This window comes from Pantherophis guttatus, chromosome 8, assembly GCF_059756535.1.
Source record: "Pantherophis guttatus breed Tessera chromosome 8, ASM5975653v1, whole genome shotgun sequence".
Classification (NCBI taxonomy): Eukaryota; Metazoa; Chordata; class Lepidosauria; order Squamata; family Colubridae; genus Pantherophis; species Pantherophis guttatus.
The window spans coordinates 45,805,257-45,832,834 of NC_142070.1; the positions used below are offsets into that span (position 1 = coordinate 45,805,257).

Sequence of the window (27,578 nt, forward strand, 5' to 3'; positions counted from 1 at the left end):
TAAAGGAGAATAGCGTGTTAATTTTCTACAATGTACATGTATATTTTTATAGTTATTTTCATGATTCTGTCATCTCACCAGAAGGCGAGAGTAATTTCTATTTCTTACTAAGGATTTCAAATGATGTTTTATTTAATGTTTAGTCATCTGTTGTTTTTTAGCCATAAAACACAAGAAAAACATCCATACAATCATACAAAGCAAAGTGAAATTAATATTAGGTTGTTTACCTCTATATATTTATATTCATTTCCATATGGTTTCTCTTAGCATTCACATACTCTTATAAATGAAACAATTTTGTAAATATTGACAATCTTCTTGCTTTCTTCACTAAGGTCACAACACATAGAATGATAATGGGATTTGCAGTGCTAAAATCTGTTTTTTAATGAGTTTCAGTTTCCTAAAATTCCTGGACAAAACATTTTATCATCAGAAAAAATGAAAGGGAGTAGCATTAACAACAATAAGAACAACAACAAAAAACGCCTCCCAAAACAGAATCCTGTTATATGGAAAAGGTGTTTCTTTTCAAGCTGGCATAGAGAAAATTTGAAAATCATACTGAAAAAAATAATAATAAAGATTATTCTTTGGCAATTACTGTAGCAAATTTTATAGCTATAAAACTGAATCCAAAACATGCTAGAGCTTCACGTTAAAAGGAAAGCACCTGAAAGACTGTTCTCCTTTTAACAGTTGATGAATTAAAGTGGAAAACCAAAGAAATTTATACTTTATTACCATATTTTTCAGAGTATAAGACACACTGGAGTATAAGATGCACTTTAGTTTTTGGGGAGGAGAATAAGAAAAAAGCTGATTGATGGGTGGATCGGCCTCCCTGAATACCCCCAATCAGCTGTTTCCAGAGGTGAATTTTAGCAACAAGTTCATTGGTTGTGAGCTCTGTGCCTTGCTTTTTTTTCTACCTCTGAAACTTCTGAAACTCTGTTTCAGAAAAAATGGAGTTTCTGCCTCTGAAAGCCTCTGAAACAGAGCTTCAGAAAAAAAGGCTTTTTTTCTGAAGCTTCTTTCAGAGGCTTTTATTCTGAAGGACTATCTGTACTCTGTTCAATCTCCTTTCTTTGGTATTGGTATGTAAGATTAACCTCTTCAATCTGTTGGTTATTGTGTCATTCTCCAGATTTGTTAACATAGTTTGGTTAGAATCTTTACTGATTCTTCTTTTGTTGCTTGCCATATTATTTTAGATAAAAGCCTTTCAGAGGCTTTTTTTCTGACACTTCTTTCAGCCTCTGATATCTCCGTTTGCGAGGCTGGGCGGGGCTACATTCAGACTCACCCAGATTTTCACCTTTTTTGGGGGGGGGAAGAAGATGTATCTTATACTCAGAAAAATACAGTAGCTGTCTATTGAACTGTTAATAAGCTTTCATCATCTAGAATAAAATGACACGTAATAAATATTGTGTCTTTAAAAATTGGAATCTTTAATAATCAAATGTAATTTTGCAGTGGCCATTAGAATCTAAATGGCCATTCTCTAAAGTTTTTCCTTAAAAGTTCTTTGACATATAAAGAATTTGGAAAGTGTACTAATTTATACAAAAGACTACAAGACCAAATTTGATATAATATTTGGTGCTTGGGGTTATCTAGGACCATATTCATAAAATACTACCGTACAATGGATATTTTAAGTGAGTGGCATCTCTGTCTCAAAATCAGTATTCTTTTGTACTGATTTATCTTTATAAAATTGATATTCTAAAAAAAATAACCTACAATGTTCCTATACTTGTATCAAGAACTTTACTTATTTTAGCAAGTCCTATAAATTCATTATGGCTTTTTACTGCCTGTTTAATTATTGCCATTTTAGTAAAACTAGATCTACACTAATTTAAATACAAAATAGGCATCAATTCTTTTAAGAATACTAGAAAAATAAATTCAATTCTCCTTGTCTTTATTATAAATTTAAAATAAACCTTGGAGGTGGTTTTGTGTGAAATTACAGCTTAGACATTATATGGTAACTTAATGTTTATCTAATGCATTTGCATGTACAATAGAAATTTGTACATATAACATACATATAAATATATTAGACCATTTTGAATACATAGTGGAAAAAAGAGTTTTAGAGTTAACAAGATTGATATTATATGGTACAAAGCTATTAGTGAATCTAGTTGTTCTGCTTCAGATACCACGAAGCCTCCTCTGAGAAGGTAACAAAGAAAACCGATCATGGAAAGGATGTGTAGCATCCCTGACAATACTGCAGACCCTGGTCAAGCAGCCCTTATATGCTATGTCCTGGACAGAGTTAAGTGAACTTCCAATCATCTTTTCTGCTGTCCTCATCGGTTTCTAAACAGCTTTCCTGTCCAAAAACAGTAATACTTTCAAACCACACAGTAATGCAATATGACAGGATGCTTTCAATTGTTCTTCTATAGAAAGTGGTAAGGACAGGGGAAGGAAGATGTGCTCTTCTCATATGATGCAGAAAATGCAGGCACTGCTGTGCCCCCTTCACCAGTGTCTCACTGTTGAGCGACCAAGCTAACCTGCTTATCAGCTGAATACCCAGAAACTTGATACTACTAATCACCTCCACAGTTGAATCATTAATACACAGAGGTGTATGGATGTGCCTGTCTTTTCTAAAATTGACAATGATCTCTTTTGTTTTTCCTACATTTAAAACTAGGCTGTTTTTATTACTCCAACTTATCAAATCCTTTACCTTCTCTCCTGGTAATTATCTTCATTATCATCCTGAATAAGGCCCACCACTGTTGTATCATCTGAATAATTCACAATATACGGTAGTTGATAGCAAACCTTGCACAACAGTCATGGGTCAGCAGGCTGAACAATAACACAGCCCTGAGGAGAACCTGTCCTTAAGAACATGGTATTAGAAATATTAGTCCCAACTCACACATACTGGGGCCCATCACTGAGAAAATCAAGAATTCAATTGCACAAAGGAGTATTGAATCTTAAATGGCCCAGTTTGTCTACTAAATGCTGAGGAATGATCATATTAAATGCTGAATTGAAGATGACAAATAGTATTCACACATGAGTATCTCTTTCCTCTAAATGTGCCAAGCTCAGATGGAGAACAGAGGAAATAGCATCCTCCGTGGAACGATTTGGATGGTAAGCAAATTGAAGTGGTAAGCAAACACTGGAGGGAGGTTGATACAATAAAGTCCTTTATCAGCCTTTCAAAACATTTCATAATGATGGACGTAAGTGCAACCGGATGATAATCAATTCTTGGGTTGGCGATCCTTGCACTCCCCATTGCTATCACTAAGTGAGGATTGTGGGTCATTAAGCAAGCACCTCTTTGCAACTTTCTGTCACTTTTAACAACCAAAGTCAGTGGGGAAGCCAGCAGGAAGTTGCAAGTCCCAGGCAATTTGCAAGCAGGCTGGCAGATAGGTAAGTGGCTGCTACCAGATGGGAGAGGATCCAAGGCGGACCACAGGTGGCACAAATACAGCAAAGCTTGGGGTGGTTGTTGCCAGCGGGAGAAGGTACTCAAGGATGGATGAGTGGTGGGAGAGGTGTGCTGTGAATGCAGTGATGCTCAGGAAGGGTATGTAGGTGGTGAGATAGGTGCAACAAGGCTCTGAGAGGGGTTGTTTGAAGGTGGAAGAGAGATACAGTGGAAGAATATCAGGGGCTTTGGGTCTATTACCAGGTGAGGGAGAGTGTGAGAACCCAAGTGGGTTTGGGGGAAATGTGGCAGGACTGTGGCAGGGCTGCAGTGGTTACTGCTGGATGGAAAAGGAGCATATGTGGTGTGAGAGGCTCAGGGAAGGTGCAAAAAAGTTGCAAATGGCCAGAGAGATGGAGTGCAAATTTAGTGAGGCTCTGGGTATGCAATGGTGTGCAAGGAAGTGTGGATGGCCAGTGAGGTAAGGCAAGAGAGGATACGCAGGTCAGGAAGATATATACTCTCCTATCTTGGAGAGGATACGCAGGTCAGGAAGATATATACTCTCCTATCTTGGAGAGGATACGCAGGTCAGGAAGATATATCTAAGTGACTTATGATCTTCTCTGATGGCTTCCTCAATGAATTTGGTTTTGGGAAGCAGATTGAGAACATGTGAACACGGGTGCTGCAATCACTGTAAGCATGAGCCAGTTGCCAAATGCCTAGATCATAATCACGAGACTGCCAGAATGCTAGGATGGCTGGAACCTCAAAACTGGTCATAAACACAATAGATTCAGTGCTATTGTAACTTTGAATGTTACAATGAATGTTAACTGAGAACTTCCTGTATATCTACTACAGCTACAAAGTACTTGTGGTTTTCTCTTCTAGTGACTCAGGGAAAAAAATCTGAATCTTAATGTTTTTTAACAAGGCATCCACAAAAAAATAGAATAATTTACAAAGAAAAGATATCAGAAAATCAGGGGCATGCTAAAGACATAGGTCCCATTGTTCCTATGCTGAAAAAAATGTTGACTGTTAGGTAAACATTACAATTAGATTTATAGTACAAAAAGCAACTTGATACTAGAATTAATTGCTCAGAGAAATGGTGGTAATGTTTAAGTAGAATTAGATAGTAGTTTATGAAGTAACTTTAATTTGTATTCCTGCATTGAGCAGGGGTTCGGACTCAGCCAAAATAATTAGTTCTATGAAAGAGGAGTAACAAATTCCAATATAATGTAAATGACTAATTTAATTTTTGAATAGCTGAACAGAATCTGAAGACAGGCTTTTTTATTTTATTGTCATGAGATTTGTTTTGCATAAAAATATGGTTGTTGAATATTCAACAATTAAAGGACTAGATTGTATTAAGAGATACTTTGTTACTTCTGTTGTTTATTATTAATATTCTATATACCTATATCCATGTGGCTATCTATTTCCAAGCTTTATTATACAAAACAATCTCCCCTCTCTCATTCACTGACATACACACACACACAAACACAATGTAAAAAATAAAAAATATAAAAGTTATATAGAATTACATGTGTCTTCAGATTTTGTTATATATTGTTTACATTCAATTGAGTTGTTAATAGTAGATAAACTCTTTTTTCTCTGCCTATATAGACAGCTGTCAGTCATTTTGCTTATATTACTATGAATTAATATGCTCCCAAGTTATACAACCCATGGGATATTCAGATGCATTAATTCAATATATCGTGATTCATAAGAAATTCATATATTTTATATTAACAACTTATGTGATTGCCCTTTAAGATCAGGAATTTTAGGATCAGAGATCAAAGTCAATTCAATACAGGTAGGTCAAGATTAGTGCAAATTTGAATAATGTGAAATTTTACTTGGTACAATGTATAAATTGATACTAAATTGCATTTAATGCTAGCCAAAATTCAGCTATGCATATACAATTGAAGCTAGTGAATACACAGAGGCTACTGAAGTTTTAGACGCTAATCTAAAAGTGTGAAAAATGGAGAAAAAGAAGAAAGGAGCCTTAATTGTCCCTTCCAAAGTCCTGGGCAAAGAATAAAGTCCCTCAAAGTAGCATTAGGGTGGAAGCCATTCAAATTTCAGGGGAAACCTTATTCCAGAGGGCAGGCACTTGGACAGAAAAGGTGCACTTCCGGGGTTCCAATTGCTAACACTGTTTAATCAATAGAATCTGAACCATGCCAATCCCGATAAAGCAGTCAGCTGGGCAGATACTATAGGCATTAAGTATAACAGCACTAACAACACTGGGAAACAAAGATTGTCCAAACTGTTTACTAGTTAAAAAGGTAAAAATCAAGAACTTGCAAAATATTATATCCAGAAATGCCATATATTATATATGCAAGACCAGCAAAATAGCTTTAGATCCTAATGTTGGGTGTGTCAGACAAGAGAGGTTAAAATTTGAAGGGCACTGCATAAATACTTGGGAAAAAAATCCAACCATGTTTAAAATTGATGAATTAAGCAACAAGCAGTCTTAGAAGTTTCTAGTTGAAAAGGTTCCATGACATCACTTTTAGGAAAGCTAATAATAACCAAAAAATGCACTACAAAATTAGAAGATTTCAGACTAGTATCACATGCAAGAAAACATACATGAAAAGTAAAATTTATACATTTTTTGAGTTTAAAGTTAAAAGATTCCCAGACAAGGCAAGTGAATATTTGCTTAAAAAAATATTAGTATATAAAATCTACAAAAGTAAGGAAATGGGTCACTCTGGTAAAGGTTTTGTGGCATACATAACAATGCACACATAAATTAAACAGGATCTTGCAAAAATAACTCATATCTCATCATAATGTATTCTATATGAGATTTTCAAAAAACCACTTAGAAGTTTAATTGGTTCAGAATGCACAGTTCATTTGCTGATTGATATTCACCAATATGTACAAGTTTCACTTGTTCTCCAGAACCTGAGCTGGTTTCCCATCAGCTTCTGAGTACAGTTTAAAGTGCTGATTTGGCTCTTTGAAACACTAGTACTGGAATATGTGGAGGAGCATCTTTTGCAAAAGATTTTGACCTGTCCTATTCATGCAAGAGCCAGTTTGGTGCAGTGATTAGAGCTAGAAACTGGGAGACTATGAGTTCTAATCTCTCCTTAGTCCAAAGCCAGCTGGATAATCCTGGGCCTGTCACTAAGAAGAAGGCAATGGCAAGCTATTTCTGAAAACCTTGCCAAGAAAACTACAGGGACTTGTCCAGGCAGTCTCTGAGAATTGGGCATGATTGAATGGAAGGAAAAAAAAGAACTCCTTTATGTAAATCAGAGGAATTTGCTAGTGGTCCCCCAATTTGGGAAAATCAAAGGAATGGAGGCAAATATACACTGTTTTCTGTTAGCATGTATGAACTGTAAAAAAGCCTTTGCTATCTTCTCCTCCTCCATATGGTTGGTCTTAATATGAGTGCTTTTTCTATCAAAAACTAATCTCTGGGGTGCAAAGTGATGCCATTGGTTATGATTTAAATTTGTATGCATTAGGTGGATTTTTAGTTTGCTTTACACTTTTATTTAGTTTTTACATAGCTATTTTACTGTATAACCTTGGTTGTAAATTCCCAAGTACATTTTTATTATGGTGGGTATGAATAAATAGCATAAAAGAAACAGTATTTCCAGACAGAAAAACTAAGCCAGAGATCATATATATCATATATTTGGGATATATTATCAACCCACCCATTTCACAGGAGACTTTCTTATTGTCAGAAACTACCCACAGATGAATTTCTTGTCAAATATTCTAAGACATGAAATCTCACTCACGGTAGGAAAAGATTATTAACATCTATTTCCAGATGCTTATGACCTCACTCTTTTTTTTGTTATATTAAAATTTTAAAACTGTAAAAAAAAATCTTTATGTTCCCTTTTATTAAATTCAGTTCTGGATATAGTGAACATTTATGAATTTCTGTACTGTAGTCTTTCCCATTTATTTTAAAATTTGAAAACAATAGTAATAAAATATAAATAAATAAACAACATAGTAACAACAATGAAAGTGCATTATAATTAGCATATGAAATGACAACTCTGTATAGTACTAACCAGAAATCAAGTTCATTTGAGAAAATGTTGAATCTGCCTCAGTAATAAATTAGTAGTGAAAATTCTCTTATAAATATTATTCAAATACAAAACTAACATTAAGTCAACAAGAATTCAAATCAATTTCATTTTCTTTACAGTACAGTATTAAAATATTATTATTGAAGCATAGTTTAAATTATAAAATGGACAAAAGTCTCACAGTGGATTATCCTCATAGTGATTCTCAGAGATTAAAGATCAATTCCTTTTACTGTTACAATTCCTGAGTTTAAGTTTGTTACTATTAAACATGTTCTGATTTTTCTCTATTTCTACACAAACTATAAAGCCTAATTATGGACCTAAACAAGAAACAAATTCCAAGTACAACCTCACCCCAAAAAAGCTGGTTAAATTTCATCTATAGTGCATAGGTCATTATGATCCACGATATCATTTTATAAGAATCAAGAACTATGATAATATAGTCATGAAAGGCAAGATCAATTTAATAAATAAATGAAAATCAATACAGATCTTAATAACCATCCATGTAGATTTTAATGGCTCTATATCCATTCTTAAAATGTTATTTTTAGTGATTAATCTTATTTTCTGTTAGAAAATCAACATAAATTTGGGGGGGGGGAAATGTTGGTATAAAATAATTATAGTGTGTGTATGGGTATTTCAGTTTTAAATTTATAATCCCTACAAGTGGCAATATCTGCTGACTTTGTTTACAATTAGGATTATATCTACATTGAATTAAAATGTAGCACATAGTTGGCAACTGTAATCTTAATAGCAGGAATGGCTTTTTACTAGAAGGAATATAGTTATTTCAGACTGCAATATGTGATCTCTGATACCTTATGAAGTCCCAGCTCATATCTCAACACTGTCTAAATTTTGAGCTGACCTTGGCCTGGACAATACTATAAAATCTTCTATGTTGTACTGGATTTTATACTCGGTAGAATTACTTTTCTTTTGCCTAAGTGCATGATATGTGTAAAGGTTTTTCCTATCCAGTCATTTCTGACAGTAAGGGGAGGTGTTCATCTCTTTTCTTTAGCTGAGGGAGCCAATATTGTCCAAAGACACTTGCATAGGCATATGACCAGCATGACTCTACGTCAATGCTGTTACCTTCCTACAAAGTGGTACCTATTTATCTACTCACATTTACATGCTTTCAAAGCAGGAGCTGGGGCAAGTAATGGGAACTCACCCCCTTGTGTGATATTCGGGTCTCAAATCTTTCCAGCTGACAATCTCAGCATCTTTAACTGCTGAGCCACCATATTTCATATGTGTTTTTATATATGCATGTAGACACACACACAGAGAGAGTATGTGCATATTATGTTTGTGTGTGTGTATGGAAATGGACTAACAAGTTACAAGCAAACATGTTAAGTTTCAGAAAAGACTTCTTTTCACAGAAATACTGAAACTATCCCCCCAAAATAGATTTAGTGTATTCTTCACAAAATTAACATTCCAACTGAAAAAGGAAAACATAATTATTATGCAAAATATTTTATAACAACTGATCCTATATATATATATATTCCATTTGTATACAAATGGAAATACTCAAGGTTATCGAAAGGTATTTGCCTATACAACGATTGTTAGAATATAATCAAGAAATTTGGAAAGAAAATTATTTTAACTTCTACCTTTGTTCCTCCACCGCCCCAGCAAACAGAGCCCAAATCACAATTTGAGGAATTTGAATGTAAGCAGTAGAAATCCGTTTGTTTCCCAGACACTTATTGCAAACATTATTTATGTTATTTGTTAAAAAAAATGTGAAAAATCAGAAGGCATTTTGCTTTTGAATTTTGGTGGTAAGATCATGCGTTATTAAGATGTTGAAAACAGAATTGTTACTATATTCTATAGAAAGTGCAATAAACATGTACAATATTCAAAATGTTTCTATGGACTGTATATGTTATCTAAGTCAATAGGCATTTGAAAGTTATTGATCAGTAGGTCAAAATATACCGTAGCAGATTCCTAATCTTAATTCTAGCACTGTATTTCAGGACACACTTATTTTTTACTGGCATAATTTCCTAGCAAGACAATTCAGACAATAATTTCCTGTTGTAAAACTATATATTAAATTGTAAGTTTAAGTGCTAAAACCCAATTTTTATCATAAAGATAATATAAGGTTACTGAATTGTAATAAACGTGCGAAGCAGCATTTTACTATTATTTACTTATATCATTATCTTTATTCTTATTTACTTGTATTTTCGTGGCATTCAGTATCTCCAATCAGGATTAGATCCTCATCATGATATGCAGTATTCCAACATAGGGTGGACTGAGCAGTGCCTGTTGAGAAAATCATAACATCAAAGTTGCATTTAGAGGGACTGAACCTTCCTGGAAATTGAAGGCATTTTAAAAGTGGCAAAGAACACCCAGTGTCTTATGACATACTATCAAAATAGTTCAAAACATAACATTTAGTTTAATGCACTTGATTCTAAATAAACAGAAAAAATATACATTTTATATGCAGCATATTTCCTGTGCCATGAAAACTATTATATAAAATATTGCTACTATAAAATGTTTCCAGAGCTAACAATAAGTTACTAGTATGATATTTTCTAAACAAATGTACAATATTGTACTAATTTCAAATACAATAATTCTCATGCCTCTTAAAATAGGGAAAAATTATATCTGTAGAACAGGAATGTCAAACTCGCAGTGCCATGGCAGCATCATGTGACGGAGAAAATGGATCAGTTTTCTCCTTTGCTAAACTGGTCATGGGCATTGCCAGCGTGTGACGCATCCAGCCACAGGCCATGAGTTTGACAGCCCTGCTCTAGAATATATATATATATAAACAAACTAGGGTAGGGTAGGGTAGGGTAGGGTAGGGTAGGGTAGGGTAGGGTAGGGTAGAATAGAATAGAATAGAATAGAATAGAATAGAATAGAATAGAATAGAATAGAATAGAATAGAATAGAATAGAATAGAACAGAACAGAACAGAATTCTTTATTTGGCCAAGTGTGATTAGAAGCACAAAGAATTCTCCTGTGGAGAAGTTCTCAGTGCACATGCAAAGAAAGAGAGTAACAAAAATCATAATAATACCAATAAGTTAGTAAGGAAGGATAATAATAATGCTACAGCCATGCAACATGGGTAAATGTACGTAGACATTAGACAGTACCATGAGAATTAGGTGTTCAACAGAGTGATGGCACAAGGGAAGAAACTTTCCTTGTGTTTAGTTGTTTTGGGGTCAGTGTCCTATAGCAGCATTCCAAGGGGAAGTCAAAACAGTCTATGCCCATGATGTGAGGGGTCTGCAGATATTTTCTCAGCCCTCCTTCTGACCTATGCAATATACAGATCTTCTACAGAAGGCAGGCTGGCTGCAGTTGTTCTTTCTGGAGTCCTAACTATCCATTGGTATCTGGATCTGTTTGGTTGCTGAACCAAACCAGACAGTTATAGAAGAACAAATGACTCAGTAATTATTCTATAAAATTGTACCAACAGCTCCTGAGGCAGTGTGAACTTCATGAATTGATACTGGGAAGACATACTTTGTTGTACTTTTAAAATGATAGTTCTACTGTTAAGTGTCCAACTTTAAATTCTGGGAGATTATAGAACCCCAAAACTTGAAGGATACTACAGCTGTGCTATCAAATATAGTAAGAGGTGGTAGAATAGAAGGACTCCTCCTAAAATCCACTGTCATCTTTATAGTTTTGAGCATGTTCAGCTCCAAATTGTTCTGGCTGCACCACAGGGCGAGTTGTTCAAACTCCTCTCTATATGCAGACTCATCACAATCTTGAATGAGACCAATGACCATTGTATTATCTGCAAACTTCAATGCTTTAATAGAAGGTTACCTTGAGATGCAGTCATTGGTACAGAGAGAGGGGAGAGCAACGGAGAGAGAAGCCCTGAGAGGTTCCTGTGCTTATTGCCTGGGTACTAGATGTAATTTTCCCTAGCTTCACCTGCTACGTCCCATCTGTCAAAAAGCTTCTGATCCACTTGCAAGTATGAATAGGCACACTGAGCTGAATTAGTTTAGAGTGAAGAATTTCTGGAATGATGGTACTGAATGATGAGCTGAAGTCTATAAAAAGGACCTGTACATGGGTCCCCAGGGATTCTAGATGTTGTAAGATATAGTGCAGTATCATATTGACAGCATTATCTGCTCAGTAGGCAAACTCCAAGGGGATCTACCAGCAGATCCATGATGACTTTCAGGTGGGCCAGCAGTAACCTCTTAAAGCTAACTTTGAGAGGTTAGAGCTTCAAATGTCAGAACAACCAGCCTGTAGTCATTCAGCTCCTGATGGAGGATTTGTTAGAAACCAGAATGATATCTGAAAGAAGAAAGGACATAACACATCATCAGTGATTTATTAAAAATCCATGTGAAGATGTGGACCAGTTGTTCAGCACAGGCTTTCAAACAAGAAGGAGTTACTCAATCTGGGAATGGTGCTTCTCCAATCTTTTGAAACAGACCTCAAACATCTTTTTCTGAGATCACCAGAAGTGAGCCCCTGGAGGAAGATGGAGGATGTAGATAGGTGAAGGAAGATTGACTACTTGGTGTATCTTGGGTGAGGTAGGTAGACAATGATATCTTCTCAAACATACAGTAGAACACATTTAGGTCATTAGCCAGTTGATATTTTCTAAACAAATGGACAAAATTATACTAATTCCAAATATACTAATTCTCATCCCTCTTAATATAGAGAAGGTTATATCACTAGAATATTAAAAAACTATAATTAACTTTGTCATGTAAAATAAATCCTTGTCTATATTTAACTCCACTTGTACCATTACCTTCAAATGATTAAATAACTATCAAAATACTTGATAATTGTATTGGATAAGTTAGCATTGAAATACTGTATATGTCTAATTCACTACTCCTCTCAAAAATGTAACAAGACCTGGAGAGTATTCAAAGTAATATGAGATGGTGGTTCCAAATTATCAAATAATGCACAAGAAATACTGTCTTCCTAAAATGTTGGAAGCTACAATTATTTATTTCCTTCAATGTCTTCAATGTCTTCATCTCGCACTAATTCAGCATCCATTACTATTCTTCTAGCTATTATTTCTCTTGACAGCCATCCTAAGTAGCATTTCAGGATACATTTCTTAAAATACTGAATCCTACCTAGGAACTAACATGGTTAGCACTAGCACTTACTCCCAACCACATGCTTAGGAACGTTCAAAATACTCCAGAGTATGGTCAGTTTAATATGCTTATTTCAATAAATTAAACTGAAAATAATTGCCATTAAATAGTTTAACTTAAGAGTATCACATACATGATGATGACATTTCACAAATAAAACAAATTATACCACTTGCATAATGATATCACACAAGTCATGCCTATAATATACTTTGCATTATTTACATAATGAATTAAGTAAATCATAAGAGAAATGTGGCATCAAGGTCTGGTAAACTGAGGTTTTACTGTTTCCTAAACACTCTTTATATGATTTTAAAACACTTAAATGCTATCCATTAATATTTTGTTCAATGTTTTGACAATTATCTATATCTCATCCACTTTAAAGTGTCAACAACTAATCCAGCATGCCTACCAGATACTAATCAATTCAATCTTTTATAGACCAGCATAATTAAGATGGGGTATTAAAAAAGCATAAAGGATAGATCAAGAGTAAAAATAGAAATCTAAATCTGCTGTTTCTTTGAGTCCAGAGCCACAGGGACATTATCTTTCTAGCTACTTTCTTTATTGGCTTCAAGGATACCTGACGGAAAGAGATGATATCATGCCAGAGTAAAGAGCCTTCTGTATGTAAGTACAGTTTAGTTTGGTATGGCCGGGGTGGCAAAGTTATTGTTGGATTCACTGGCAATAATGTTTGGGGCCTGGCTTGCTCCAATTGGAGTTCTATTTTTGCTATATACTGTTTTACCTGACCATATCCACTCTAAGTACAAGATCTGCAGAGAAGTTCAAAGATACAATTTTAGTTGCTATTTCCTGTTTCCATGTTGACTGAAAATCACTCATTGTTAATCAGGCAAAAGCATGTTAAAAAGATAGCTTGAGTCAATAGTTGAGCATGGTCACCCACACTCTAGCCTCCACTTTCATGAAATCAGTCTCTAGTCACAGGGTGGCATTAAGAGACACATTTAGATAGTTTTGTTTTGTTTTTTTTGAAATTATAAGGGTGAGGGAGGGGTTCAAGTTTTATATAAGTTTTATACAAAGGGGTTTTTTTTTTTACTTGATATGAGTATACTGTGTGGAAGTCCAGGGGGAGGGGAGGGTTAGGGAGGGCTAGGGAGGTTGGGAAGGCTGGGGTGGGTTGAGGAAGGGGGGAAAAGGGGTGAAAATGTAATTGTAAAACTTTTGCAATAAAAATAAAGTTAAAAAGAAAAAAAGAGACACATTTAGATAGTTGATGTTAAAAATCATTTTGTACAAATTCTAATAGTGCAAAAATGGAAAAGTGGCACTTCATAGAGAAGTTGTGTTATTGGCTTAAAGTAATTTGAGAGCTGAAGGTATATTTTAGCCATCTCTCATCTTAAGGAATTTAATGATGGTAGATGAGCTCCTCGGTGCATTTTCAGCAACCTACTTCCCATTGGCTTTCCTACTGCCTGCAAAATGAAGGACTAATCCCCAAGGTATTTGAGCAGGAGTTCTGTTCAGTCTTGGAGCAATCTATAGGAATAGTTCTGTGGTACCAATCACAAACCTTTCTGTATTAATGCCTTAAGAACTAATATTTATTTAAATATTCATTTTAAAAGATTTCTTGATGTGATTTACTTGCTAGTGTTTTATTAGTGTTTGTGTACTGTTAAGCAGAGCATCCAAAACATAACTCAATGTAGGTGATATTTTTATATATGGGATACTATTAAGAAAGTCATAGTAAGAAGATAAATGAAAAGTTAAATAATAATGATTATAATTTCTAAAATATATTTTTTTGAAATATCAGGTGATAAACTAAAATATAATGATGCTAATGTAAGAATTAATTTCTAGTCCACAAGTATCTGTATTAAGGAAAACAATTTTAACTTAAACATACTTAAACACTGGCTAAGAAGTGGCAGAGGTTAAATATAAACTTCCTAGGTCATGCAGTTTTAAACCACACAGTGATTTATATGCCATTCAGTATTGAGAATATAAAATTGCAATTTATCTAAATTGACTGGGCTATCTAAGCGTTACAAGAAAAATATTATTTGGTATAACAGAGATGACATTTCACAGAACTGTGTTTGTTTTCCATAGTTCCTATGAATAAGTTAGTAATGTGAGAACTAATTTCTAGTCCATGAGTATCTGTAGTAAGAAATATAAATTTAACTTAAACACAATCAAACCTTTCACCAATATGGCTAAGGGGGTGGGGGGAAGCTTAAATATCAATTTCCTAGTTCACACAATTTTAAAGCATAAAATCACTTGTATACTCAGAAGTATCATTTAATATTGAGAACAAAAAATTGGAATTTATCTAAATTGACTGTTACTTAAACATTAAAAAATATGACACTTTCAGAAACATGCAAGGTTTGCCATCAACCATATTGTGAATATAAGGTTGATACAACAGTAGTGGGACTTATTCAGGATGACAATGAGTGTACTTACCGCAAGGAGGTAGAGGGTTTAGTGAACTTGTGAAATAGAAACAGCTTCATTTTAAATGTAGGAAAAACAAAAGAAATCATTGTTGATTTCAGAAAAAGAAAGGCACAGTCATACACCTCTGTCTATTAATGATTTAACTGTGGAGGCGGTTAGCAGCATCAGGTTTTTGAATATGGAACCAATGAGCAGGTTAGCTTGGTCACTCAACAATGAAGCAAGTACAGCAGCGCCTGCATTTTCTGCATCGCATCAGAAAAGTACATCTTCCTTCCACTGTCCTTACCACTTTCTATAAAGGGACGATCGAGAGCATCCTGTCATATTGCATTACACTCTGGTTTGGAAGCATTATTGCTTTGGATAGGAAGGTGGTGCAGAGAGTGGTGAGGATGGCAGAGAAGATTATTGGCAGTTTTCCATAACGCTGCTCCTCCAATCCATAGTACAGGATTTACTTTCTTTCTTGTTACTAGGGAACTGAGTGCAGATCTCTTCCAACGTTTCTTCTGGCCATGCCCACACTGCCTCTCCCACACCAGTCTTTCTCACTTAGTTATTGAGGGAACTTCTGTTTTCTTTAGCTCTGCAGTTGGATAGATTACAAAGATCTCTTTTATTTTAGCTTATTATTTTTGTTTTCCAAACCATTGTGGGAAGGAGCTGCTACAAGGGATTTTGATTGCTGCAGAGGGGCGGTAGCGTGTCTGGGGCACCAGACTGTTCCATTCCCTCGTTTTATTGTCAGCCGTCCGGATTCTGTCCCAGCTGGGCGGATCCGTGTTTCTCTTAGCTGCAGGCGTTTCGTTGACTGACTGGTGAGCTAGCATAGTCATGATCGCCTCAGCTCCTCCTTATTAGCGGCTCTGGAGTAAATGCTGATGATTTACGGCATACTCTGATGTCCAGGCAATGCCTCCTGCACAGCCGGTTGTTCGATCTTCAAAAAGTCGCTTTTGGAGGATCTTCGCTGCTGCGCCACCATTTTGGGACTGCTGTGTTGGCGGCCGCCATTTTGGAGGCGTTCCGGCTTTCATCCATCGATCCTGAGGGACTTGGAAGGTGACGAGCGTTGTATTAGGACATCAGTCACAGCTGCGGCCACCATTTTAACAGCGATTTGGGCGGCCGCCATTTTAAATGCCCCTTTGTGTAATTTCAAGCTTCGTTTGAATTGAGCAGTTTATATTATTGGGGGTACTTGTTTAAAGGTGCGGAGGCGGCAATTAAGGCCTTTTTAAATGGCCTTGCCACAGTCCTGGATTGAGTCTGCTTCTCTTGAGGTGGAAAACGATCAAGGCAGTACTGACATTATTGTTTTGACCAGTAGTTCCTGGCTCCCTGGATTGCTGGGCCCTTGTATTGTTTAGATTGGTTTCTTATCTCCTGGCCTATCCAAACTGCTGTCTACATACCATCACTTTAAGATGGCTGATTATGACCTTTCCTCTGAATCGGAGCAAGAGGCCAGTACTCCGCCTATTCAACCAAGGAAGCAGACTAGATCGAAGAGACACAAGGCAAGAAACACAGCCTCTCGGTCTTCACACAATAAAGATGAGATGAGGCACCACAAAGCGCTAGAGAAGCAATTTGAAAAAACTAAGCATGCCAAGAGGCCGCCAGCCAGTTATGAAGCCTCTGCTGAACCAGGTCCTTCAGCTTCTGCTTCTCAGCAATTGCAGGCGGACAGTGGAGCCCCGCAATTAACAGAACCTGGACCTGACAGTCAACAGGATTCTGTCTCTTCTCATGTCCCTTTGGTGCCCCAGCCAGACCAGCACTTGCAGGCCAGATGTGAGCCTTCGGCTACATTTACTCCGACAGCAGCCAGTCTTCGCCCTGATGATTCAGCGGGCCAGATGGATTTTCAATATATTTTGTCTGATGCTCTGGCAAAAATTATTACTGCCGGCCTGCAACAAGGCACTGGCACCGCTCAACTACAAACGCTCAGCCAGCAGTCTCAATTGCGTCCTTCTGCGACTGCCAAACAAAACTGCGAAGGATCAAGTTGAATACGTGTCTTCAGATGAATCTGACCACATAGCAGATTGCCCAGAAGATATAGAGTTTTCTGAAGATGAAGATCTGCCACCGGAGAAACCTGTCTTCACCGGTTTGTTTCGGTCTTCTGTTTTTAAGTCACTTTTGCATAAGGCAAAGGTAACTACCCAATTCGGCATGACACCCAATCCACCTGATACTGCCAAACAGTCTTCAGCACCACATGACACTTTGTTTCAGGTGTCTAAACCTGAAAAAGACGCTATCCCATGCCCACCATTATTTGCTGATGTGGTTCAGAATGCCTTTGGTCAGCCCGGATCGCTGACAGCTCCCAGTGGATTAGATAAAAAACTTTACTGTGCAGCGTCAGAGTTGGAGGATCTTTTGGCCTTGCCATCTGTGGATGAGCCGGTCGCCAACCTTTCATCGACCTCTGCAGTCACGACAGATGCATTAGACAACCTGAAGTCCGAGGATAAAAAGTTCGAGTTGGGTTTCAGGAAGGCGCATCAGATGGCCGCTTGGGCCATAAAAGCAGCAACAGCTACTTCATTCTTCAATAGGGCATTGTTAATCTGGCTTCGTCAGCTACAGGAGCGCCTGCCTTCTACCAAAACACGCATCCATCAAGACATCAATAAGTTGGTAGCTGCAACCGAGTATTCCGTGGACACCTCACTGAATGCCGCGAAGTTCACATCTCGTGCATTGTCATCGACAGTGACTAATCGCAGGCTTTTCTGGTTGAGAAACTGGAAGGCTGACTCAAAAGCAAAGTGGAAGTTGGCTTCATCTGCTTTCAAGGCACCTTCTCTCTTTGGTGCGGCTCTTGAACCTCTTTTAGTGGAAGACAAGGAGAAGCGTAAAATTTTGCCATCTTCTTATCGCAGGCCAGAACGCTGGAATGTGCCTTATAGCCAGAGGCAGCCATTTTGGAACTTCTCTGGGCCCAGTGGGTTCTACAATCAATGCTCCTATACCACATCATCCGACTGAGGTTCTGATAGACAAATGTTTAGAGACCATCAACGCAATCAAGCCCCAGTCAAAAGACCATTCAGAGGCAGAGGTTTCCGATCCGCAAAAAGGGGCAAATGACTCGCACGCCCCAGATGCCATTGGTGGTCGCCTTCAAAAATTTCACCACCAATGGGACTTGTCCACTTCCGAGGAGTGGATCACAGTGCAGCACAGTGTGTCACGGACTTTGCTTAGAGTTCATCGACACACCTCCCAGCCGTTTTGTGCGCTGTCCAATATCACCGATGTCTCATCATCGTCAACTGATGGACAAGGAAATTGCTCACCTGTTGGCCATCAGGGCGATAGAGCCGGTCCCCAAACATCAGGAAATGACCGGTTTCTACTCCACCCTGTTCCTGGTGGCCAAGACTTCGGGGGGACACAGGGGCATCTTGAACTTAAAACACCTGAACAAGTCCATTCTGTACTGAAAGTTCAAGATGCAGTCCCTCAGCTCGATCTTGGCGTGCATCAGACAAAACGATCTGCTACAATCTGTAGACCTTCGGGAGGCATATCTCCACATCCTGATCCATCCGGCACATCGCAAATATCTGAGGTTCGAGTACAAATCTACATACCATCCCAATTCGTCTCTTATGCTACTTGGACGACGTTCTAGTCCTCTCATCATCAATGCAACAAGCCACAAAGGACATGGAGTAAGTGATCCGTGTGTTTCAAAACCACGGCTTCACCATCAATTACAAAAAGAGCCATCTCGTTCCCACTACACGTCTTCTGCACTTAGGAGTGGTCATAGATTCGGCCTTGGGCCAAGTCTTTTTGTCACCGGACAGGGTACACAATATCAAGTCCTTAGCGACGCAAATAAGATCTCAACGAAAGGTTCGTCTTCTCCAACTATCCCAATTGTTGGGGAAGATGGTGTCATGCATTGCCATAGTACCATGGGCATGAAGGCACATGAGACCACTGCAGTGGTTTCTGCTACCATTTCAGAAATCGGGACGCAGTACATCACAGTCACGGATTCTGCTACCACCTCAAGTACGCTTGTCTTTCACGTGGTGGACCTCACTGACTCTCCAGAAGGGCTGTGTGTTCCTCGAAGTCGACCGTCTTGTGATAACATCGGATGCCAGTCTAGTCGGATGGGGGGCCCATCTGTTGGATCAGGTAGTGCAAGGTCGGTGGTCACCTGCAGAAGCAGCAAACAGCATAAACTGGCTAGAAATAAGAGCAGTTCGCCTTGCACTGCGACACTTCCGCCCATTGCTGGAGGGCCAGCATGTATGGATAAGGACGGACAACATGACAACCAAAGCTCATGTCAATCGGGAGGGGGGCACTCATTCTCAAGCCCTTATGATCGAAGCAGAATGTCTGTTGGCATGGGCAGAGAGACACACGACATCTCTAAGAGCAGACCATATTTCTGGGATAACGAACGTACAAGCAGATTGGCTCAGCCGAGAACGGTTGGACCCAGCCGAGTGGCGTCTTCATCCAGACAATTTCCAGGACATTGTTCAGAGATTCGGCCGCCCTCTGGTGGACTTGTTTCCAATGCCACAGAATGCACATCTGCCTCGATACTATACCCGCTACCAGTGCAAGGGAGCGGAAGATGTCAACGCCTTAAGATGTCGGTGGCCTTCCGGACTTCTTTACGCTTTTCCGCCGCTTCCGTTGATTCCTCAGGTAATTCGGAAGCGGATCGGGGAACGAGCGGAGATTCTCTTAGTGGCACCTCTGTGGCCACGAAGACCATGATACGCAGACTTGGTAAGCCTGTCTGTGTCTCCTCCGTGGACTATTCCGCTTCAGCAGGTTTCTCTCAGCCAGGGGGTCATCGACCATCCAGAGCCTCAATGGCTCAGGTAGACCGTCTGGCACTTGAGAGGATCCTGCTGAGGAAAGACAGAATTTCTGACAAGGCAATTGAGGTCATACAATCAGCCAGACGTCCATCAATGAAGCGTATTTACCAAGCTTCATGGAAAGCATTTTCAAAGTGGTGTGTGACTCACAATGTGGACCCGACATCAGCTGATATAGCTGATGTGTTGGAGTTTTTATTGGAAGGTTTGTCCAAGGGCCTTACAGCAGCAACTTTAAGACGTCAAGTAGCGGCATTGGCCACAGTGCTTAATTGTGAACCACATAGATCGTTGTCTCAGAATCCCAGGATTCGTAGTTTTTTTCAAGGGGCAGCTAACAGGTCTCCTCCTGTAGTACATAGATACCCCTCATGGGACTTACCTTTTGTCCTCCAGGCACTTACCTCTTCACCATTTGTACCGCTGGGTACCATTCCTCTAAAGTTTCTGTCTTTTAAACTTACCTTTCTACTCGCCATCACATCTGCACGGCAAATTCCCGAGCTGGCAGCTTTATCAATTCGTAGGGATTTATGCATCTTTTATCATGACAGGGTAGTCATGAGGCTGGACCCTACGTTTATCCCTAAAGTCAACTCAACGTTTCATCGGGCACAGGAGCTCATCCTCCCAAATTTTTGTCCTGACCCGAGGAATCGTCGTGAACAAAATTGGCACACGTTGGATGTGCGGCGCACTTTGAGGCATTACATTAGGCGGACAGAGTCCTTTCGATTGTCTGAGGCTTTGCTCGTATCCTTCCATCCCTCAACCATGGGTAGGAGAGTGTCCATGTCAACTGTGTGACGCTGGATCAAAGCCTGCATCTCCACAGCATATGACAAAGCAGCTAAACCTTTACCTGGCAAGATTTATGCACATTCAACACACAGCGCGGCGACCACGGCTGCGTGGGCAACTCAAGCATCTATCTTGGACATCTGTCGAGCTGCCTCTTGGGCATCACCCTCTTCGTTTATTCGCCATTATAAGATTGATTCTTTTGCATCAGCTGATGCTTCATTTGGTCGTAGAGTTCTACAACAAGTGGTTTCAGCACCAGGCTCCGGGAGCAGTCAGTTTCCCGCCCGGAACATGTGAGCTTGGGTAGATCCTGTACTATGGATTGGAGGAGCAGCGTTATGGAAAATGGACATTGACGTACATTTTCTTGACTGAACGTCCCTTTTCGGAATGCTGCGACTCCAATCCATGCCCGCCCAGTTGGGCTTCCTGTCTCTGTTCCTGACCTTTCTGTTCCTATGTTTATGTTACATTGTTTCAGACTTTGCAGTTCCTGCGCCTTCGTGAGAAAGACTGGCGTGGGAGAGGCAGTGTGGGCGTGGCCAGAAGAAACGTTGGAAGAGATCTGCACTCACTTCCCTAGTAACAAGAAAGAAAGTAAATCCCGTACTATGGATTGGAGTCGCAGCGTTCCGAAAAGGGACGTTCAGGTATGTCAACGTCCATTCACTACTGTTTATCCAGGACATGGCATATAAGTGCTGCTTGATCATAGTCCACAGTATTGTTAGGGACGCTACACATCATCTTCATGACCAGATTTCCCTGTTATCTTCTGGGAGAAGGCTTTGTGGTATCCAAAGCAGAACATTTAGATACAGTCACAGCTTTGTTTCATATAGTACCAACCTTGTGAACTCTCAGGTTTCCTCTTTCCACTATGTATTCAAAATGGACAGTGATTAATATATATGTGTACTGTATGTATATAATGTGTATATGTGTGTTTATGTATGTGTATGGAGATATATATATATATATGCATATATGCATATATATATATAATATATTATATATACACACACACACTTTCTTTCTTTCTTTCCTTCCTTCCTTCCTTCTTTCTTTGCAATAGAATTTCATTTTTAACGTGTGCCAGTGTGTTCATGTAAAAAATTACAATAAAAGTTATCTCATCTTGTTTTCTTTGTTCCTACTAATTTCCTAATTTCAGTCATACTGTACATATTGTTACAGCTAAACAATAACTTTATTTTTGTATTATTCCTAGTGTTCTCCTTTCTGAACTGATCTATTTAATTCTTTCCATATATAATTTCAAAAGAACAATTTGGCTTAGGTAACAGCAGATGTAGATGATGCACTCTTATACCATAATAGTAAACAGGCAGCTGCAATGAATTGTTATAATTGAAAACAACAACTCTTGATTTATTGGCTTAAATGCTGAATACTTTAAAAGTATTTATTTGGATTAAGGAATGGAAGCTTCATATACTTAGTATTTCGGGTGATATACTTTACTGACTTTGGTGGAATTTCACTCTCTAAGGTTGGTTTCATTGTGTTTGAATATTTTAATTAACCATGTGTCATCCATGCTAGATATTGGCACCCTAAAGATCTGCCTTATCATTTTATCTAACAAAGCTTCATAAAAGACCAGATCAAATCTGTGATAAATCTTCATATGTAACCTCAATATTAGACTGTTAAATATATATGAAAATGGATGCAAATATAAATCAGAACATGAGGCGAAAAAATAAATGTGATCATAATAATGAACTCACTTAATTGCTTTTTTCAGTTGGAAAGTAATGAACCATCATGAAAAGTAGCCATTTACATTCCCACCACCCCACCTGAGTGATCAATACTCTAGAACAGCAAGAATACTGCAATCCTAAATTAATGAAACCCTCACTCAAATTTTGTTCTGCATATTTGGTTAAGCAAGCACTGAACTTGTTTTTTGAAGTTTAATAAGAAAAAAGAAATGTACATTTTAAAATTAAGACTGCTTAGACTTATTAAAATTGAAAAATTTTATGCAGCTCGTAATCGTGCCTGCTGAATGCTAAATTTAATCAATATGAAGTTCAGTTTTTGAAATACATTAAATTTTGTGTAGAGATTACCCCCAGTTTAAGAATAAGTTATTATTTTTTTATTATTATTCATTGCACAGTTAGCCAGATGTTTAGACTGGATTTGGCATTTTTTCCCAGTATCAAGTCCTTCCCAAGGACCTGGGATAATGAGATGCGGATATTTGATGGTGTTACAGATATCATCGCAGGATGTAACCTGTTCCAAGTAAAGCTGCCTTTTGCAATTGACTGATGTGGAATTTGTCAGTGCTGATAGTGTTCAGGGGGTGCTCCAATTGTTTTGGGACTGCATCCAAGATGCCTACCTCATTAATTAATTAATTAATTAATTAATTCATTCATTAATCAATTCATACATTCATTCATTATCCTGCCTTTATTATTTTTACAAATAACACAAGGTGGCAAACATATCCAACACACCTTCCTCTTTCATTTTAGTTCCATTTCCAAGATCTGTCCTTAAGTCAAATGTGTATGTAAGCCAGAAAAATATTATTGTATAATGGTGTGTATGTATATAAGTAGTCTTGTATAAATAACTTGAAGCATTGTGTATTTAACTTGAATTTTTGTGTATTTTAGCTGAATGTTGCTAAAATAGGCACTGTTTTTCAGCATGGATTGTCTTTGAATTAATTTGTTTTTAATCTGGGGATTTACCGTACCGAACACTTTTCAAATACTAATATACCTGCTAAACAGAAATTGTAGGTAACAAGGAGTTAATATCAATATAATTTTGCTGCTTTAAATAAAAGCAGTTGCAATCATTCATAGGAGAAGTTATTATAGATTTAACTCCAAATGGTATCCTCTCATAATGTGAGATATAACTGTTGTAAACAGATTACAAAAATTGCCAAAGTGGAACTAGAAGTGAATATGCACCATATGTATTTAGAAGACCAGCAAATAGCTTTAAAAAGTTATGCCTGGATTTTGAAAGATGCAGTGACTTCAATGTTCCATGTAGATGGTTTCATGATGTGCCCTTCTGAATGGTTTATAATGTATATTAATGAATATATATTATATGTAAGTAGAAAACTGTTGAGCCAGAACAATACAATCATATCAAAGAGAAGTGATAAAAGAAAAATCTTAACAATTTTTGTATATTAGTCAAAACTACAATACTAATGCACATCTGTATTGTTTACGAGCAATGAGAAATCATTTACATTAAAAAATAAAAAACAAATCTCCACAAAATAAATCTAAGAATGCTGAATAAAAAATGAATTTTGAAGAATGCGTTTTCAAGAGCATTAAGATAAAATGTAGAAAGTGCCATCAACCCAAATAACAGACTATCCATACCCAAAGATTAATGGCCTGGATAAATCTCTGAATGAGGATGTTCCAAAAATGTTAACAGATGCAAAATTTGACACTGTATTACAAACTGTTCTACAATACTAAGATCATTTTTTGCTTGGATTGGAAATTGTTTTCCAAAAACAGTTTGCTTTATGGATGGAACAGTAGGCTTAAAAATAGTAAATAAAATGCAGTGAGGGCAGCAGAGATTTAGGGAAAGCTGTTTGTTTATTTTGAATGTGTAGAAAGTAATGTTTTGTCTCTTCTTGTGGTAAATAACTATCTTCTCTATTCTGCCTTCTTTTAAAAGGAAAATTATTAAATGAAAAATTAATTATTTTTTATAATCAAAACCAAGCCAACCTTGCAATCCAACAAAAATGCTTTGGATGATTTGGCCATCCCAAATTTCTCTGATAGGAAGAAATTCACTGGGAACAACACTTCTTAATTTGTTCTTCTGAAGTGTCATGTGTGCAATTAATTATTTAGGAGGACTTAAAACAATGTGGCAAAGATTTCTAGAAGCTGTCTCCAAATTGGGGTAATAGTCATAAAAAATAGCAATGTGATTCACTGACAATAAATGTACTATACTCAAAGACAACATTTTGAACTAAATTCTGAACTCCTGGTAACTGAAAGAGAAAAATACTGTATATTGATAAAAAGCCTAGTTAAAATTTTGGAACCAATTATCATCTGCAATAAGAAGATAAAATCTATTTTTAGAGATCATTTGGAACACAACTGAAAATTAACTGTCAATATAATATCTCAAATAAATTGTATATATTATCAAACTGTATCTGTGATAGACATTTCAATTCAAAATAGGATTTGAAAATTTAACTGGTACAGAATAGGCTAGCTATAATATGTAGGGAACTGGAGATCCTCTATGATCAACTTTGACTGAAAGCTGGTAATCTAGAAAAAAAGTATAGTAAATGGGCTATGATAAAGAAGAAAACAGATATAAATAATAATATATTTCAATGGAATTCCTCCTACCATCACAATTGATGAAGCTTCTTGGAGGAGACGCAAAAAGTTTTGTTCTTTTTCCTCAAGGAAAAAACAATCCAGTTGCCTTTTGCAAATGCAGCTTTGAGGCAACTGTGACCTGGACGACTGAGAATCTTCACTGACAATATAAAATATGTTTATTCTACTAGAATACATCATCTTTCAATAAGATTAAATGATGGGATGATGGGAGATTGAAAAATTATTTGGCCTAATAGTGGTGTCTGATTTACCCATAAGGGAATGGTGAGAAAGGATATAAAACTTATTTTTTGTCAGCATTGTAATGCATGTTTTGAGGAGAGTGGAGTTATTTAAATATATATTTTAGTGTATATGAAATTATGGAATTCACTACTACAAGATGCATAGAAGATTGCCAACCTTATGGGCAACCTTATAAAAAATCAATCAGACATACAGTAAATTTATTGATGACCATCATTCAAGATAGCAATATACCTCCAATAGGAAAGACAACATGCTCAGAATATATCACATACCTGATTATTTTTTCCTGTCGTTGTGGAACAGAAAGAATGCTGACTACAACGTTTCATTTTGATAATAAAAATAGCTCTTCTTTTCTTAAAGCCTATAAACTAATGCATCTGTACATGTTTAAAACACTTTAATTTTTTTTTGAAAATTTGGTAAAATCCAACAGAGGGTGAAAAACAAATGTCTCTAAACAACTGGTCAAATTATAAAAGTATGACTACAAAGATAAACGAGAAGTACTGCAGCATTTTTAACTTAATAAATAGGAAACATAGGAAGGTTTCTAAGCTATGCACATTTGAAGTATTATACACTAATAATAATAATAATAATAATAATAATAATAATAATAATAATAATGTAAACAGATATTAAACTTATAGAAGAATAACTCAAAAGCTAACTGCAACGCCAGGTCCGTGGTTAATAAGGCCCCCCTCATTTGTGAGCTAATACAGGAGGGGGGTGAGGACCTGGCAGGTATTACAGAGACCTGGTTGGGCCAAGAGGGGGGGGTCCCCCTCGTAGAGATGTGCCCACCAGGTTTCCGCGCATTCCATCAGCCAAGGGCTCAGGGCAGGGGTGGGGGGGTGGCGGTCGTTATAAAGGAAGGTCTTGATCCGAGGGAGGCCACTGTACCTCAGATAGCCGGATGTGAGTCTCTCCTGGTGAAGTGGGGCCATGGGATGCAGGTGGGCCTGCTGATCGCGTACCTGGCTCCCTGCCACGTGACAGCGGCCCTGCCCGAGCTTCTCAACGTTATTGCCGGGGTGGCGGTTGATACCCCCAGACTTTTGGTCATGGGGGATTTCAACCTGCCATCTACCGGTGGGGCGTTTGGGATGGCTCGGGAGTTTATGGCTTCCATGACAGCCATGGACCTGACACAATTAATTCATGGCCCCATTCACGTGGGAGGACACACTCTGGACTTGGTTTTTATCTCTGGTCAGTGGCGGAGTGGTCTGGATATAGGGGATATAGTTATTGAACCCGTCATGGTCGGACCATTCTCTCCTGAGACTGGACCTTTCGATCGCTGCACCCCACGGGAGGGAGGCGGAACCGACCAGGTGGTTCCGCCCCAGGCGCCTGATGGATCCTGATAGGTTCCAGAGGGAGCTTGGGCCAGTTCCTGAAACTCTGGCACACGACTCGGCTGAAGATCTGGTGGCTGCCTGGGATAGGACAGCCGCCGGTGCTCTGGACCGAGTCGTGCCTTTGCGGCCTCTGACCCAACGCCGAACCTGCCCGGCCCCTTGGTTTTCCGAGGAGCTGAGGGAGATGAAGCGCTGGAAAAGACGCCTAGAGAGTGGTTGGAGGGCGAGTCGCTCCGAATCCGACCGAACACTAGTTAGGTCTCATATTAAGACCTATCTAGTGGCGATAAAAGCGGCAAAGCGTAACCACTTTTCCGCTCTTATTGCATCGGCAGATAACAGCCCAGCCGCCTTGTTTAGGGTGACCCGCTCCCTCCTATTTCAGGGAGCGCGGGAAGACCCCTTGCAAGGGCAGGCTGAGGATTTTGCACAGTATCTGCACGATAAAATCGCTCAGATTCGGGAAGGCTTGGACTCTGACTGGGTAGATCCCGGCGGGGTGACTGAGGCTGGTCAGTTGAGCTTGAGAATGTTACCTGGGATGAGTTCGACCCTGTGACTCCTGAGGACGTGGACAGGATCCTGGGGAGGTTAAACGCAACCACATGTTTATTGGACCCGTGCCCCTCCTGGCTGGTAC

The 27,578-nt window shown here is 38.1% G+C and overlaps 1 protein-coding gene across 9 annotated transcripts in view; it reads right to left on the reverse strand.

Moving 5' to 3' along the window:
* The window catches only part of TENM3 (teneurin transmembrane protein 3), a 1,586,501-nt gene that overhangs the window by 321,059 nt on the left and 1,237,864 nt on the right, over window positions 1-27,578 (reverse strand). For 7 of the 9 annotated variants that reach the window (XM_087874734.1, XM_087874727.1, XM_087874726.1 and 4 more), the window contains one exon: window positions 9,790-9,879. The exons of the other annotated variants lie outside the window; for them this stretch is intronic. In XM_087874734.1, coding sequence (XP_087730860.1) covers window positions 9,790-9,879 — 90 coding nt within the window. The remainder of the gene's footprint in view (window positions 1-9,789; window positions 9,880-27,578) is intronic. 9 annotated transcript variants of the gene reach the window in all.